This window comes from Bufo bufo, chromosome 1 (assembly GCF_905171765.1).
Source record: "Bufo bufo chromosome 1, aBufBuf1.1, whole genome shotgun sequence".
NCBI classification, from domain to species: domain Eukaryota; kingdom Metazoa; phylum Chordata; class Amphibia; order Anura; family Bufonidae; genus Bufo; species Bufo bufo.
Window position 1 is genome coordinate 601,798,718 of NC_053389.1, and position 14,893 is coordinate 601,813,610.

A 14,893-nucleotide genomic window follows, 5' to 3' on the forward strand; every position below is an offset into this window, starting at 1 on the left:
TCAAGACGGATCAGTCTTGGCTATATTAAAGATAATACAAAAGGATCCGTTCTGAACAGATGCAGACGGTTGTATTATCTGAACGTATCCGTCCATGACTGAGCCGCACAAAACGCGAGTGTGAAAGTAGCCTAAATTGTACTTTGTAATAGAACCACTGAATATTGCATATAATGCAGTGGTAAGCTGGAAAAAATTCCAAATGGGAAGAAACTGAAAAACAAAACAATGCTGCCACAGTTTTAAGGGTTTCCTTTTTATGGTTTTTGGTCCTCCCCCCCCAAAAAAACAACAACTGACCTGTTATCTTCTCCTAGTCAATTACAATGATGCCACATTTATGTAGTTTGTGTTTTAGTACTTAAAAAAAAAAAGTAAAAATAACTGAAAATTATTATTATTTTTTTTTTCATTTGCATTGCCATATTCTGACCCTCATAAGCTAAGCCATTCGCTGTATGGGATACATATTTTTATATCTTAGTAGCATGGGCATTTTTGGATGCAATGATGCCTATGATGTTCATTTTGGGGAAAGGTGAGTGATGTGATTTTATAGGTCTGGCCAAGTGGGGAGGCAGGTTGCACAACCCCATTTAAAAGGTACTGAAGACGTCTGGGGGACATTATGGAGATGTCCAGTTCCCTTTAAGCCATTTCTCTGCATTCACCCCGAAACAACTTTCAGCAGATGGTTGGCCCCGCTATAATCCTAAATTCTCTCTCAAGGGCTGTTTAAAAGGATACCTACCTCACATCTGGTAAAACTAGAGTCTCCGCTTTCTTTTCTTTTTGGAAAGAGAGCTAACTTGCAAACATTTTTACACCACTCACTCGGGCTATGAAAAGTGAGTGGGAAAGTAGGAATAGTTAGCTGTGATAATGGTGCAATGGTCTTACTTTTAGTCAGTATAAGTAAATGTGAGCCAGAATGTGTGTATAAAATAACTGGGTAAATGAAGAATTCACCTCTAACAAGCAGGTGAGGGCATCTGGCTGTATCCGCTGTGGTGCATGATAGGATGGCCAAACGATCTTCCGTTTTGTCTGGGGGGCAGAGCTGTCATTTTTCTCAGGTTCCTCATGCCGGTGTGCCTGAACAAGCTCCCAGTCATAAGAAGGACCTTCACTCAGAGCTTCATGGGTGTAATAATCCCACACACGAAGACCCCATACTGAACTGTATGGGCGTAGCACCTAGAGAGGTAACAAAAGAAACACATCTAGTATTGTCCTCAATAACACATTATAAAATGCACTTTGCTGTGTTATAACTTACCTCTCCATCCTCAGGGCAGAACATGTAGTTGTAGAACATTGGATTCTTCTTATGTATCCGCTCCATATACTCCCATACAGAGCGGCAGATCTGAGGGCTACGTCGATCTCCCTTTTCCTCATACAGGACCCCTGCAATGAAAATGTGATCAATTAGCTGATATATATCAAATATATATGTTAAAGTGAATGTTAAGCCATTGTCGCTCCCCAATAATAATAAATGGAAACCATTAAAAATACTTACCTAGCCTTGGACTTCTGCAACCTGTCTCTCTGTTGACACAGTCACCACCCCATTTAAAGTAATTGTGCAGCAGGGAAAACTATTGTCAAAAAGCCCAGGGTGGGGTTTGGCTCCATTTGAGGATTTTAATTTAGATAAATCTGAAGCATTGCTGATACTCCACATGGCTAGGCATTTAGTATGGCTTCACGGGCAGACGGACTCACTTACCCTTCCTCCCTCTACAGACTAAATCTTAGACCAATCATTTCATCCATCATACAGCTTAGCAACTATTGGCAAAACTTCACTTTATCTTTCATGGGCTTCTGTCATTTTAATCTCTTGACGAACTCTGCCGTACATGTACGGTGAAAGTCATCACTTTAAAGCGAACCTGTCATCTGGATTTTGGGTATAGAGCTGAGGACATGGGCTGCTAGATCGCCGCTAGCACATCCGCAATACCCAGTCCCCATAGCTCTCTGTGCTCTATCACATTTTTTTTTTATATATATATATATATATAAAAGTAAAAGAGGCTACTAATGTTTCCAGAGCCCAGCACCGCACCACATACTCCGAATCTCCTCCTTGCTCCCAGACGTCACAAAGCTAGAGCGCCGTAATCTCACGATGCGCGAACTAGCGCATGCGCAGTGTCGGCATAGCGTTCCTTCCCTGTGCTGGCATCAGCTTTAGGAAACGAACTGTGCATGCGCTAGCTCGCGCATCATGTGATTACGGCGCTCTAGCTTTGTGACGTTGGGGAGCAAGGAGGAGATTCGGAGGATGAGGGAGGGTGCTGGGCTCAGTCAGAACACGCTGGACTCATCTAAGGTTAATTTACATATCTATCAAATCGTTTTTTTGACAATAAAAGCACAGAGAGCTATGGGGACTGTATATTGCGGATGTGCTAGCGGCGATCTAGAAGCCCATTTCCTCAGCTCTATATCCAGGTGACAGGTTCCCTTTAAAGATGACAACCGCCATAGCCGCCGGTTTTCACACAGCAGAGGCCTGGTGCTAATGTGTCTGTGATCGGCCATAACAGCCTTCCCTGGGTTAGATCGGGTAAGCTGTTACCTTACCGTGACAGCCAGGAGCCTGCTTGATACAGATTATCCTTGATACCCATCACTGCTATATTCCAATACAGGCCTGCAGATGGCTGCAATGATTTACAAAAACCTAGCTAACCAAGGATGTGCAGACCGGAAGGACGGATCCGACATTGCGGTATTTTTAATAGCATGCTGCGGTATTTCCTCCGTCCAAAACGCAGTTCAGTGACTGAACTGAAGACATCCTGATGCATCCTGAATGGATTTCTCTCCATTCAGAATGCATGGGGATGAAACTGATCAGTTCTTTTCCGGTATATAGCCCCTAGGACGTAACTCAGTGCCGGAAAAGAAAAACGCAAGTGTGAAAGTACCCTTATGGAAAAAAATATACAATCAATCACACATCCAGAGCACATACATTATTTTCCCATTGACCTCCGAGTGGGCTACTTTTAATTTATTATTAGACTCTCACTTTTCCCTTCCTAGGACTGTCAAATCGATGTTATTTATTTGGGCTGCAGCTACGAAGAAAAGTATTAGTATCATTGGATTAACCTAGTTTTACCATCTCTTTCCCTAATTTTAACTAAGATATTTTTTTCAGTTTAAAATGGACTGGCTGAACACTCTCACAGAGAAGGAAAAGACTTACTTTTCTTTTGAAACATGGTCTCTTTAAAAAAAAAAAAATTTTTTTTTAAAATAGATCAATAACACGTGTATAACCTTTAGAAATATGTAATAGCTATTAATGCAATTGTAATGGAAAAATGGTTTCATGTCATCCTTCACTAAAATATTAAAGTTAATTGATAAACTTGTCCCACAAATATCAAGCTTCATAAGGCTACATCAATTAAAAATGTAAAAAAGTTAAGGCTCTTGAAATACGGTGACACATAAAAAAAAAATTCAACTTTTTATTATGCAAAGCAGTAAAACATTAAAAAGCTGTCAAGTTAGTTACTGCCATAATCGTAAAGACCCCAGAATAAAGTGTCATGTACCGTATACCACTGTGTAAGCAGTAAAAAAAACTCTAAAAACAACCGATTTGCTATATTTTTTACCCTTCACCCTTTTAAAACATATATATGTACCCAAAAAACTGTGCTATAATACAACTCATTCTGCAAAAAAAATAAAACAAACAAACCCTCATACATCTACAGTGACAGAAAAATGAAAGCAAAGTGTAAAAAAAATTCTTCTTAGGGCCCAAAATAAGCTGTATCTTTAAAAGAGAACCTGTCAGGTCAGGTCAGGGCAGCAGCAGTTTTATCGGAAATAATTTAGCAAAACTTTATTCATTTACATTTCTGCTCTCTTAGCTCACTAGTCACGTGGGCAGTCTTATCAGTGATTGAGAGCCTTCACAGCATAAGGTGTATATGTAGATTGTTGTCAATCACTGATAGGACTGCCCACATGACTACTGAGCTCAGAAAAAGCTGAGATTTAAATGAATATTAAAAAGTTTTACTGAATCTTTTCCCACAAAACAATATATTAATCTGCTCAGCTCCTCATGCTCTATAACACGCTGCCTGCAGATTACACTACACGGTCATGGTAAGAGATTTTCTTTAAAGAGTTAAATAATTCACCTTTCTCAATCCTCTCATAATCTGAGTCCAGTAAGAAGGTGCGGAATCGGTTCGACACATAGTGATAAGCCACAAACTTCAGGTAATACTGGCTGAATTCAAACTCAGATGGGAACTGCAGATGGATCTGGAATGAACAGGTAAAATGAAAGTCATTTTTCCCTTTGCTTGTGTATGCAGATTGCGAGTTTCACGGCGCACTGTGAATAGCAATACCTTAAATAAAAATTTTGAAAAATATAGGAGGGGGGGGGGGGTGGAGGTGCTGACAATATATTCTAAAATAACAAATATGGTATATATCATAATAACTTAAATGTAGATTTTTACTGACCTGATGCACACAGTCCAAAAATTGTAGGAAAATAGGAGTAATACCATTACTCTGGCTGGCGGCTGTATGTGCACCACGATGGCTAAACCTGTGACCAAACGAGAGCCATTCCTTTTCGATGAGTAGTCGAAATCCCTCAATAGTTCGATAATACGGGTCAGACAAGAGCTGAACCAGAGACACCACCTGATTTTAAGCAGGAATTATAGTATTTGGTTTAGGCACCACATGTATGAACTAAGCATTGTCAATACCAACTGGATGCAAATATGAACATTGTACATTTCATTACCTGTGTGGTAAGATCCCATCCATCCTCAAGTCCAACCAGGACAGATGAACCGCTGTCCAACAGCTCTACAACCAGCGCAGAGACTTGCAGTAGCTTGTGTAGCTAAAAATATATAAAGTAAGTGAAGCTAGTGATAAAGCAAGTGGCCTCTAAAGTGTGTAAAGTACAAGACTAAGCAAACGGAGGAAGAAAGCAGGTCACAAGGACGTAAAAAGCTCCATTAGTAGAAAGAAAAACAATGGTGTGCATCAGGCTTACCTGTAGAAGCCACTCAGATTCCTCAAGGGTGCGCAGGTATGACAGGTTGGGGTCTGTGGAGGGAGCACTGGGCACACAGGCCTTCATCAGTTTTTTGAAACTAGCTTTAACTTGTCTGACGTCAAACAGTTCAATAGGGACTAGCTCCCACTGCTGCAATGGGTCCTGCTTCACCCCCTAAAAACGTGAGTGATTTTTATTAATGTGTCATGGAATATTCCACATATATTAGCTTAAAAAGCAGACGGTGCAGTAAAACTAAGACTCACTTTCAGCTGTGACTTGTCACCAATGATGTACAGAGCAGCTCTGCGGGGGGTCAGCGCACTTTCTGAGGGGCCTCCATTTTGATGAGGAGTTAGAAGTTCTCTAGCTGCAAGTCTAGTTCCTACATCTGAGTTCATGCCATAGGAGCTAAGTCTTCCACTGCCACGCATGCTTCCCCATTTGCCTGCAGGAACATTGAAGCTGATGAGGAAGGCAAATAATAAAGCTTACAGTATCTTTCTTACCTGGAGACAATTATTATAATTTTATAATAATTTTTTTGTAAAATCTAAGGGTACAGCGACACGACGCGTTAGTGGCACAAGGATTAAAATGGAATTCTGTATTTTGTGCATTGATAACAGCCGCGTGATAACCTGCAAAAAGATCATGGCCCTTAAAAGGAGATTTTTGTGGACACAGGACCATGGGTATAGCTGCTTGCTGCCACGAGGAGGCGACACTAGGCTAGAAAGTGATAGCTCCCCTGCCAGCTATACCCACCCCAGCCAGGAGAGCGCATATCAGTTTGTGCCCAATCAGAAGGAGTAGCAGAAAAGAACCGACAACCCAGTTAGAACACCGCCTACGTCAGTAGGTACGAACAAAAACTGAACCCCAACCGATAACCAACCACCACTATGTGCGGTAACAATGGACAAAACAATGGGTGGGCGCTGTGTCCCCCAATGAACTCAGCGAGAAAGAGATTTTACAGGTGAGTCCACAAAAATCTCCTTTTCTCGCTCGTATCATTGGGGGACACAGGACCATGGGACGTCCCAAAGCAGTCCACGGGGAAAGAAACAATACTCGCCCATGGAAAAACTGCCCTTGCGGACGCTCAGGACACAGCTGCCTGCAAGACTTTACGGCCCAGGGCAGCATCTGCCGACGCCAGGGAGTGCACCTGGTAGAATTTTGTGAACGTGTGTAAGGAAGACCACGTTGCCGCCTTACACAACTGGACGCATGATGGAAGCGAGCCCAGGAAGCGCCAACCGCTCTGGTTAAGTGGGCCGTGATTCCAGGGGGCGGAGTCCTGCCCCAAGAAACGGTATGCCACGGTGATTGTTAAGCGTATCCACCTGGCAATCGTCACCTTAGAAGCGGCGCATCCCTTACGAGGACTGTCAGGAAGCACGAATAACGCATCCGTGCGGCGGAAAGAGCTAGAGATTGACAGATAGATTCTCAGAGTTCGAACCACGTCAAGCTTGTGAAGAAAATGCTCCCTAGGATGTGAGGGAGCTGGGCAAAAGGAAGGGAGGACAATGTCCTTGTTAACATGGAAGGCTGAGACTATGTTCGGTTGAAAGGCAGGTATGGGACGGAGCACCGCCTTATCCTGAAGAAGGATTAAAAAAAAGGTTCCCTACAGGAAAGTGCTGCCAACTCTGAGACACGCCTGATGGACGCGATAGCCACCAGGAATGCATCCTTCCAGGAAAGATAGCGGAGGGACACTGTGCATAACGGTTCAAACGGAGCCGATTGGAGTGAACCCAGCACGAGGTTCAGATCCCAAGAAGGCAAGGGGGCCGATAGGGGGGAATAATATGAGCCTCCCCTTGGAGGAAGGTTTTAACCGGGCCTTTTAAAGCCAGAGGGCGCTGAAGTAAAACTGACAGCGCCGACACTTGACCCTTTAAGGAGCTAAGGGCAAGTCTTAATTCCAAACCATATTTCTCTCTTTTCTGCATAGTGGAAAGAGAGATGCGTAGTGGAGGGAGATTACGCTTCACACAGAAGCCTAGATAGGACCTCCAAGTCCTGTAGTAAATTTTGGAAGAGGCTGGTTTCCTGGCTCTGATCATGGTGTGAATAACCCTATCAGGGAAACCTCGCTGTTTTAAAATGGTGGTTTCAACAGCCACGCCGTCAAAACGTAGCGACTCTAAATGCTGGTGGAAGGCATGCAGGTCCCTGAGAGAGCAGATCGGCCCTGAGTGGAAGGGGCCACGGTGCGTCCTCTAGGAGGAGGAGGACGTCGGAGTACCACGCCCGACGGAGCCAGTCCAGGGCGATTAGGATCACCTGGACGCCCTCCGTCCTGATCCTGCGTAGAACACGAGGCAGGAGAGGGAGAGGCGGGAACACATACGCTAGAGAAAACCCGTCCCACGGCGCTACCAGAGCGTCTGCGGCGCACGCCTTGGGATCTCTTGTGCGAGAGAAGACGGTGGGAAGTTTGTGGTTGAAGCTGGACGCCATCAAGTCCACCTCTGGATGACCCCACCGGAGACAGATCTGTTCGAACACCTCCGGGGCAGGGACCATTCTCCCGGGTCGAGTCGTCCGGCTGAGGAAATCCGCCGCCCAGTTCTCCACTCCCGGAATGAACAGTGCTGAAAGAGCTGGGACATGTAACTCCGCCCTCCTCAGGATTTTTGCCGACTCCCTCATCAACGCAGAGCTGCGGGTACCCCCCTGGTGGTTGATATAAGCCACAGCCGTGGCATTGTCTGATTGAATCCATATTGGCTGGCCCCTCAGGAGAGGGGCCCAATAGAGACGAATGGCCTGGAGTTCCAAGATGTTGATTGGCAGTTTGGACTCCGATTGAGACCTGGACCATCCTGGGAGGGAAGACTCCTCCCCATCCTTGAAGGCTGGCATCGGTGGTAATGATCGTCCACAAGACCGGGAGAAAAGACTTCCCCGACTGCAAAGTCGGGGTCCGGAGCCACCACCTGAGAGCTAGATGCACCCGTGTGGGCAGAACAATGTGACGGTCCAGGGACTCTGGAGATTTGTCCCAACAAGCCAGGATCGCCAGTTGGAGCGGACGGGATCGAAATTGTGCAAATGGAATAGCCTCGAAGGAAGCGACCATAGCTCCCAAGACTTGCATACAGCAACAGATAGATGGGCGTTTGCGATGAAGAAGCAGACGAACTGACCGTTGGAGTGCCAGCTGTTTGTCCACAGGGAGGCGGATCACCTCCTCCTCCGTGTCCAGGGTCCTCCCCAGGAACGCGAGTCATCTGGCAGGGCCCAGAGAGGACTTCTGGAAATTCACCTGCCAAACGAACTGAGTGAGGGTATCCAAGGTGATACGAAGAATGGCCTCGTTCTGAGCCAAGGTTGCCGCCTTCACCAGAATGTCGTCCAGGTAGGGAATCAAGGTGATGCCCCTGGAACGAAGCAGGGCAAGTAGGGGAGTGAGGACCTTCGTGAAGACTCGCTGTGCTGTTGCCAGCCCAAAGTGGAGGCCGACAAACTAGAAGTGATGGGGCCCTAAAGCGAAACGGAGAAAGCGCTGGTGTGCCGGGGCGATGGGGACGTGTAGGTACACGTCCTGAATGTCTATGGAGGAAAGGAATTCTCCCTGGTCCAGTGAAGCGAGGACGGATCAAAGGGACTCCATCCGGAAGTGTTGAACCCGGAGAAACCGGAAGCCTCACAAAAGGTACTTCCCTGCCTGAGCAATCTGCAGAGCTTGGGACTGGAGCTCCACTAGGGGGAGGTCCATCGCCAGACCCTGATGCAAACTGAGAGCCCATTCAGAGACCATCTTAGCTACCCAAGTGGAGGCGAAAATGGGACGCAGACGGTCTACTGGATCCTGGAGGGAGGAGCAGTCGGCTACAGGAATGGCAGTGTTTTTGGCTAGACGTGCAACCGGAGGATCCACCTTGGGAGGGGAAGCCTTAGTCACGGACTCAGCCGGGAAGGGATATAGTAAATCCAGTCGCTTAGACAGGGCAAAGCGACCGTCTGGGTGGTCCTAGTCCTTGGCAATGACAACAGAAAAGTCGTCATGCAAGGGAAACACTTTTGGAGTTTGCCTGGAGCGGAGAAGGGACACTCCCTGGCTAGTGGGGGGAGGGTCGTCTTGCACCTGGAAAGTGTCCCGTACTGCCATTACTAGGCTATCTACCATGGAAGCAATCTTAGAAGATTGTTCCGAATCCATGTCAGATCTCCCCTTCGGACAGGACTTCCCCAGGAATGGAGGATATGTCCGAGCGTGACTCAAGGGGGGGTGGAGAAGCAGAGACGTCAGAGGAGGAATGACATCCTGCTCTGGTCTGCTTCTGTGACGACCTGCTCCTAAGTGGACTTATCAACCAAGCGAAGCCCCGCGCTTCCCTCTCAGAAGGAAGTACCGCATGCGGCCTGTCCGGCTGTGAAGCTGGGGCCTAAATTTGAGCCGCGGCTGACCGCTGAGTATGACGGTCGGCTGCCGGAAGAAGTAGGACCGGGGCCGGAGTCGCTGACGCCCGCAGCAGACCCTATTTTCAGCATTAGGGATGGAGCACTCATCGGAGCGCACGCAAGAGCGGCTGCCCGCCGGACATATAGGCGGGCGGCCCATGTGTAATAAACATAGCCTTGCCCCCCGGGGAGTATTAATAAAAAGGTACAGTGCCAGAGAGTGAGAGGGATCACGATATGCACACTGAGGACCGGGGGTTGGGGGGCAGGAGGTATACTCATCCACTTGATGCTGTCCACTTCCTCTTCCATCCAGCAGAACCAGCAGGGTCACCCCTTCAGCCACTGGCACCTAGGTGACAGGAAGCTGGAACAGAGGGCTTGGAGATATGGGTGACTCTTAGGCTGGGGGGAAGCAGTGGAGCGAGGCTGCCCTGGTCCACGTTGGCTTCTTAGGGGGAGGGTGGTCGGTGAGGGAATCAGACACCGGCTATACACACACACACCGGGAAAACAGAGAGGCTAGGCGACTCTGTTTCCATCCTAAGGAGAAAGAAAAAAAATTAAGAGAATTAAATAAAAAGTCACCCTGCAATATGCAGGGAGGTCTGCCTCCTATGACACTAAGCTAAAAACTGATATGCGCTCTCCTGGCTGGGGAGGGTATAGCTGGCAGGGGAGGAGCTATCACTTTCTAGCCTAGTGTCGCTTCCTAGTCCCCAATGATATGAGCGAGAAAAATGGATACTCAATATACAATTCCATTCTAATCAGTTAATACAATCCTGCTGCGGTTTGTAGTCACACGGTTCTTGGCGACCATGTCTCAAGTGCAGCACAGCTGCACCATGCGGCCGTATACTAAGATTGACAAGAAATGGGAGGAAATGCAAAGGCATTAGATATGATAGGTATATTACAAGACTTGTTGATCACTCATACAAAGGGCATGAACAGGTTAAATTCTGGAAGTAGGACAACTATACTGGCCAGGGCAACAAGCTAGGAATAGCAGTAAAATATCTGTACTGACCTTGTTCAGCATAGCCTCGTCTCACTGCGGGGTGCTTAATACCCCGAGTTGAATGACCTGGTTTAAGAAGAGAGGGGCAACTGTATCAAGAGGAAAGAACCAACTTTTGGGGCCGAAAGGGACATAATTAGAGGCCAGGCAGAACACTGTTAGATCAGCACACGACAAGAAAGCTGCAATCTTCAAGGATCCGATATTAAATATGAGTCAAGCTCAATGTTTAGACATTTTTGTGTGATTAAAAAAAGCAAACCATACACAAGAGCAGAAAACAAATGAAACGCAAGAACCTCTATAAATATAAAAAGGCCTGAAGCTACTGAACTTGGGGACGTTTTATGAAACTGAATGAGAAGCAAGTAAAGTAAATGAGTACTTAATTAAATTTGTTAATGATGAGTGGTGACATACAGCACAACAGCTAATAAAACCCATCCAAAGTCATTAAATCAAACAGAATACACACATACACACAACAGACAAATATCTTTTGCGTAAACCTATGACATTCAGACACGTTGGGAATCCTACCTCCTCGAATGTCATCCTTCCCTCCCATCACCTGCTTCATCAATGAACCCAACTTGGGTTGACGTTTGTCTGGAGAATCTGCGGCAGAAATACCAGCTTATATAAACGATTTGCACATCTCAATAGAGATCTTCAATCTCTAATGTCATGGCCTCCTTAGAGATTCTAGGCTGACTGTTCAATCTAATTTAAACCAGTGGTCCTCAACCCATATGAAGGGTCCTGAAATATCAGCCAAAACCATTTGAAACCCACCTATTATATCCCAACCTTGCAGGCGTTATAAAATTCTCATTTCAAAGTATTATTATTAGCTGAGCATCTTTTGTTCTAAAATAAAATAAGCTTGGACGGGCTTTTAATGTAGCATTAGCACTGAGCTGGTGGCAGATAAGGGGCCAGGGAGCTAAGAAATACATATGTGGCTTATCATGCAAAAACTATGGCAGTGGTAGGACAGACAAGAAATGTCACCGAGGTGGTCGCACGTTTAAATTTTCAACTGGCAACAGCCATATCTTCTGCTAGAAGCTTTGGCAGTTACAGAAAGAGCTATAGTAGAAAATCCCCCCCACTGAGAAAGGACACCCACCCCTGAGCTGCCTGAAAAGAATCAAGCAGAACAATTGGCGCAATGAATGGGGAGATCTCTGGATGTATACGAGTTACAGGGCTGGTAGCTTTGCTAGATAGAAATTGTCATGTAATATAGCTTGTCTGATTTTTATCAATCATGGCATAACCCCTTTAATAGAAACTAAATTAAACTGGAGGTGTTGTCCAATGAGGTGTGTAACTGTATATTCAGTCAACTAAGCACTAAATTCAAATCCTCAAGAGGAGGTAGTATATTTAAGTGTATATGTCCAACAATACTGCACATTGGCACACTCAAACCGCCTATCTCTGAACTTGCATATTAAAGCGGATCGGTCCACCCTTCTGACAAGTCTGCTTTAGTAAAAAAAAAAAAAAAAAAAAAAAAAAAAAAAAAAATCTGGATCATCTTTCCTTAATGCTCTGCTGTGTGCTGTTCCTCTGTTATTCCTCTAAGAAATGTAAAAAATTGTCAGAGGGGTATTTGTCCACACAGTCTGTCACTGGCAGCACTGATTGGTCAGTTGTCAATTTATTCACACATTTCTAGGAGGAATAACAGGATTGGTACAGGGTTAAGAAAAATGCTCCAGAATTGTTATTTCATGGGAATACAATTGTTTACTAAAGCAAACTTGTCCAGAGAGAGGACAGGTCCCCTTTAAGAAGGGCAGACGAGCCTATGGCCACGTGTACACACAACCATTACCTCACCATTCTTCAATGAGTAGCTGAGAATGGAATAGCAGTGATAACTGGTATAGGGTTGAGTGTGAAATGGAAAAGGTATGAAAGGAATATTAAAAAGGCCTAAGGCAGCAAATAAAATCCTATTTTTATCATGAAAACTGAACAAAATAAAAATTGTATAACCAGAGGAGGAAGGCCACAACCACAAAACCAACCGATAGCAATCAATTTAAAAACGTGATCTTATTAAAGGGGTTTTCTGAGATTTTTTAAATGATGACCTATCCTCTGGATCCTCAGTATCTGATTGGTGGGGGTCCGACATCCAGGAACCCCACCGATCAGCTGTTTGAAAAGGCACTGCCACCGCCTTCTCCCAGCTCACAAAGTACAGCGCCGTAGTGGCAGTGCTTGGTATAACAGTTCAGTCCTATTCCCTTCAATCGAGCTGAGCTGCACCTAGGCCATGTGTACGATAAACGTGACGTCATATTGCTGAGGCCAAGTTGCGAGAAGGCTGCAGCGCTACTGCCAGTGCCTTTTCAAACAGCTGATCAGGGCGTCCCGGTTGTAGAACCCCCACCAATCAGATACTGATGACCTATCCTGAGGATAGGTCATCAGTTAAATTTTTTTTAGAAAACCCTTTTAAAAGGGAATGTTAAATTTAATTATAAATTTGGCCCATGCCATCTAGTGCTGTAAAAAAAAAAAAAAGTGGCAGTGCAGGAGACAACGGAGAGTTATATAATCATTTCTTATTTCACAGCATTAGGTGGCTTAGGCCAAATTTATAATTAATTTGCATACCCCCCCCCCCCTTAATAAATCCAACCCACTTAACATGAACCTCGCCACAGTTGCTCATACGGTAACAGATACTTTTAATTTCCAACTGTTGCCAACACATTGTTTCCCTCTATAACAGGAAGCCGGCTCACCATAGAGATGAGCAGAAGGAAAAGCACTGAGTGTGTTTCTCCCACTCATTTCTGCGTAACGAGGCATCGAGTTCACGATCGCCTGGAGGTATTTTTCCTGCTCCAGCGATGTGGAATCTGTCTGTGATGGTCCTGGGGATAGAGAATGGATAAGCACTACTTCTCAGAATACAGGTCAAACGTCAAGAGGAAAATAAGAGATAAACCAGAGATCATTTTTTCAATGCTTCTGAATATAACTGTTTTTGTTTTGATCACTGCATTTCAAAAGCTGTAACTTTTTACATTTTCTTTCAACATAACCAAATGAGGGCCTGTTTTTTCCAGAACAAGTTGCATTTTTAATGGCATCATTTTAGGGGACAGCTAATGTATTGCATAACATTTCTAAATTGTTTGGAGGTGATGGAGTGAAAAACACAGCAACTCCACCATTCTTTTTGGGCACTGTTTTTAATATGTTCACCATGCATTATAAATGACATAACTCTATTTTGCATTGTAATTTGGTTATAATGGACACAGTGGTAGCATTTATTTATTTTTTCTGATAAAGTGTGTGAAACTAAAAAAAAAAAAAATATGTTTTTTTTATTACTTTTTCTATTTTTTTCAAACATTTTTTTACCTTTATTTCTCAGTAGGAGACAAACACATGAGCTTATAATTGCTCACTTAATACACTGCATTGCTACTGTACCATACTACGCCAGCTACTGTAAAAACTGACATAATGACTACTTGGGGTGAGAGAGGGAGAGCGGGCAGGAGTTCCACTCTGGCCAAAGATGCTGCTGTGGTTTATGACCCACAATTGGAAATGGAGGGACAGAACGGTTTAACAAAGCACATCTGTTTATTAATGCAATACGTCATCTTTAAAGAGGTTCTCCCAAGAAAAATATTCTACATTCTTCTAACCAGCACCTGGATCTGAATAAATTTGTAGTTGCATGTGATTAAAAATTTTACATAGTCACTGAGGTATTCAATAAAATGTATCTGTATAGGGCCACCTGTTTTCCTTATTTCTCTATCCACCTCACTGAGGTGGTCGCATACGCTCAGTTTAAATCTTCAACTGCCACCAGCCATTTCTTCTGTTAGAAGCTGTCAGTTACACAGAGAGAGAGAGCTAAAGCAGAAAGGACACAGGCCCTGAGCTGTGATAGGGAGAGCGTTGCAGAAGAAAGGACACGCCCCTTGAGCTGCCAGCCTAAAATAAAACTTGCAGAACAATTGGAAGAATGAATGGGGAGATTTCTGGATCCATGTGAAGTTCTAGCTTTGTAAGAAAAAGAATGTCCTATACTTTATGATGTCTGATTTTCATTGTCTACATCAACCATGGGATAACCCCTATAAGCTACATCATGGACCAATTCTGCCTCCACAGGGCATCTATAACTGCTGTGATCGTAAACACACACATATTAGGTCCAAAAAGAGCCCCTAAAATCTCAGTTAATGGGCCATACTGGAACAATGTACAATGAACAAAAAAAAAACTGTTCATTTATGTTTATTTCTGGCAGTATTTAGACAATAACCAAGATTTCTCAAGATTATATACAAAAAAATAAAATAAAAATTACATATAAAAAT

General features: G+C 44.5%; 2 protein-coding genes across 9 annotated transcripts in view; both read right to left on the reverse strand.

Annotated features, from left to right (window-relative positions):
* SBF1 (SET binding factor 1) overlaps positions 1-14,893 on the reverse strand; it is a 122,194-nt gene that overhangs the window by 12,673 nt on the left and 94,628 nt on the right. For 3 of the 8 annotated variants that reach the window (XM_040413548.1, XM_040413550.1, XM_040413547.1), the window contains 10 exons: positions 13,289-13,420; positions 11,061-11,138; positions 10,530-10,586; positions 5,338-5,519; positions 5,069-5,245; positions 4,811-4,912; positions 4,519-4,704; positions 4,185-4,311; positions 1,280-1,410; positions 970-1,197 (listed from right to left, as the gene is read on the reverse strand). In XM_040413548.1, coding sequence (XP_040269482.1) covers positions 970-1,197; positions 1,280-1,410; positions 4,185-4,311; positions 4,519-4,704; positions 4,811-4,912; positions 5,069-5,245; positions 5,338-5,519; positions 10,530-10,586; positions 11,061-11,138; positions 13,289-13,420 — 1,400 coding nt within the window. The remainder of the gene's footprint in view (positions 1-969; positions 1,198-1,279; positions 1,411-4,184; positions 4,312-4,518; positions 4,705-4,810; positions 4,913-5,068; positions 5,246-5,337; positions 5,520-10,529; positions 10,587-11,060; positions 11,139-13,288; positions 13,421-14,893) is intronic. The other 5 variants (XM_040413554.1, XM_040413553.1, XM_040413551.1 and 2 more) reach the window with 2 other exon arrangements.
* LOC120985547 lies at positions 7,065-9,960 on the reverse strand. Its single transcript, XM_040413555.1, has 2 exons — positions 8,401-9,960; positions 7,065-8,277 (listed from the first exon to the last, which is right to left on the reverse strand). Coding segments are annotated over exons 1-2 (1,047 nt in total). The 5' UTR covers positions 8,403-9,960; the 3' UTR covers positions 7,065-7,232.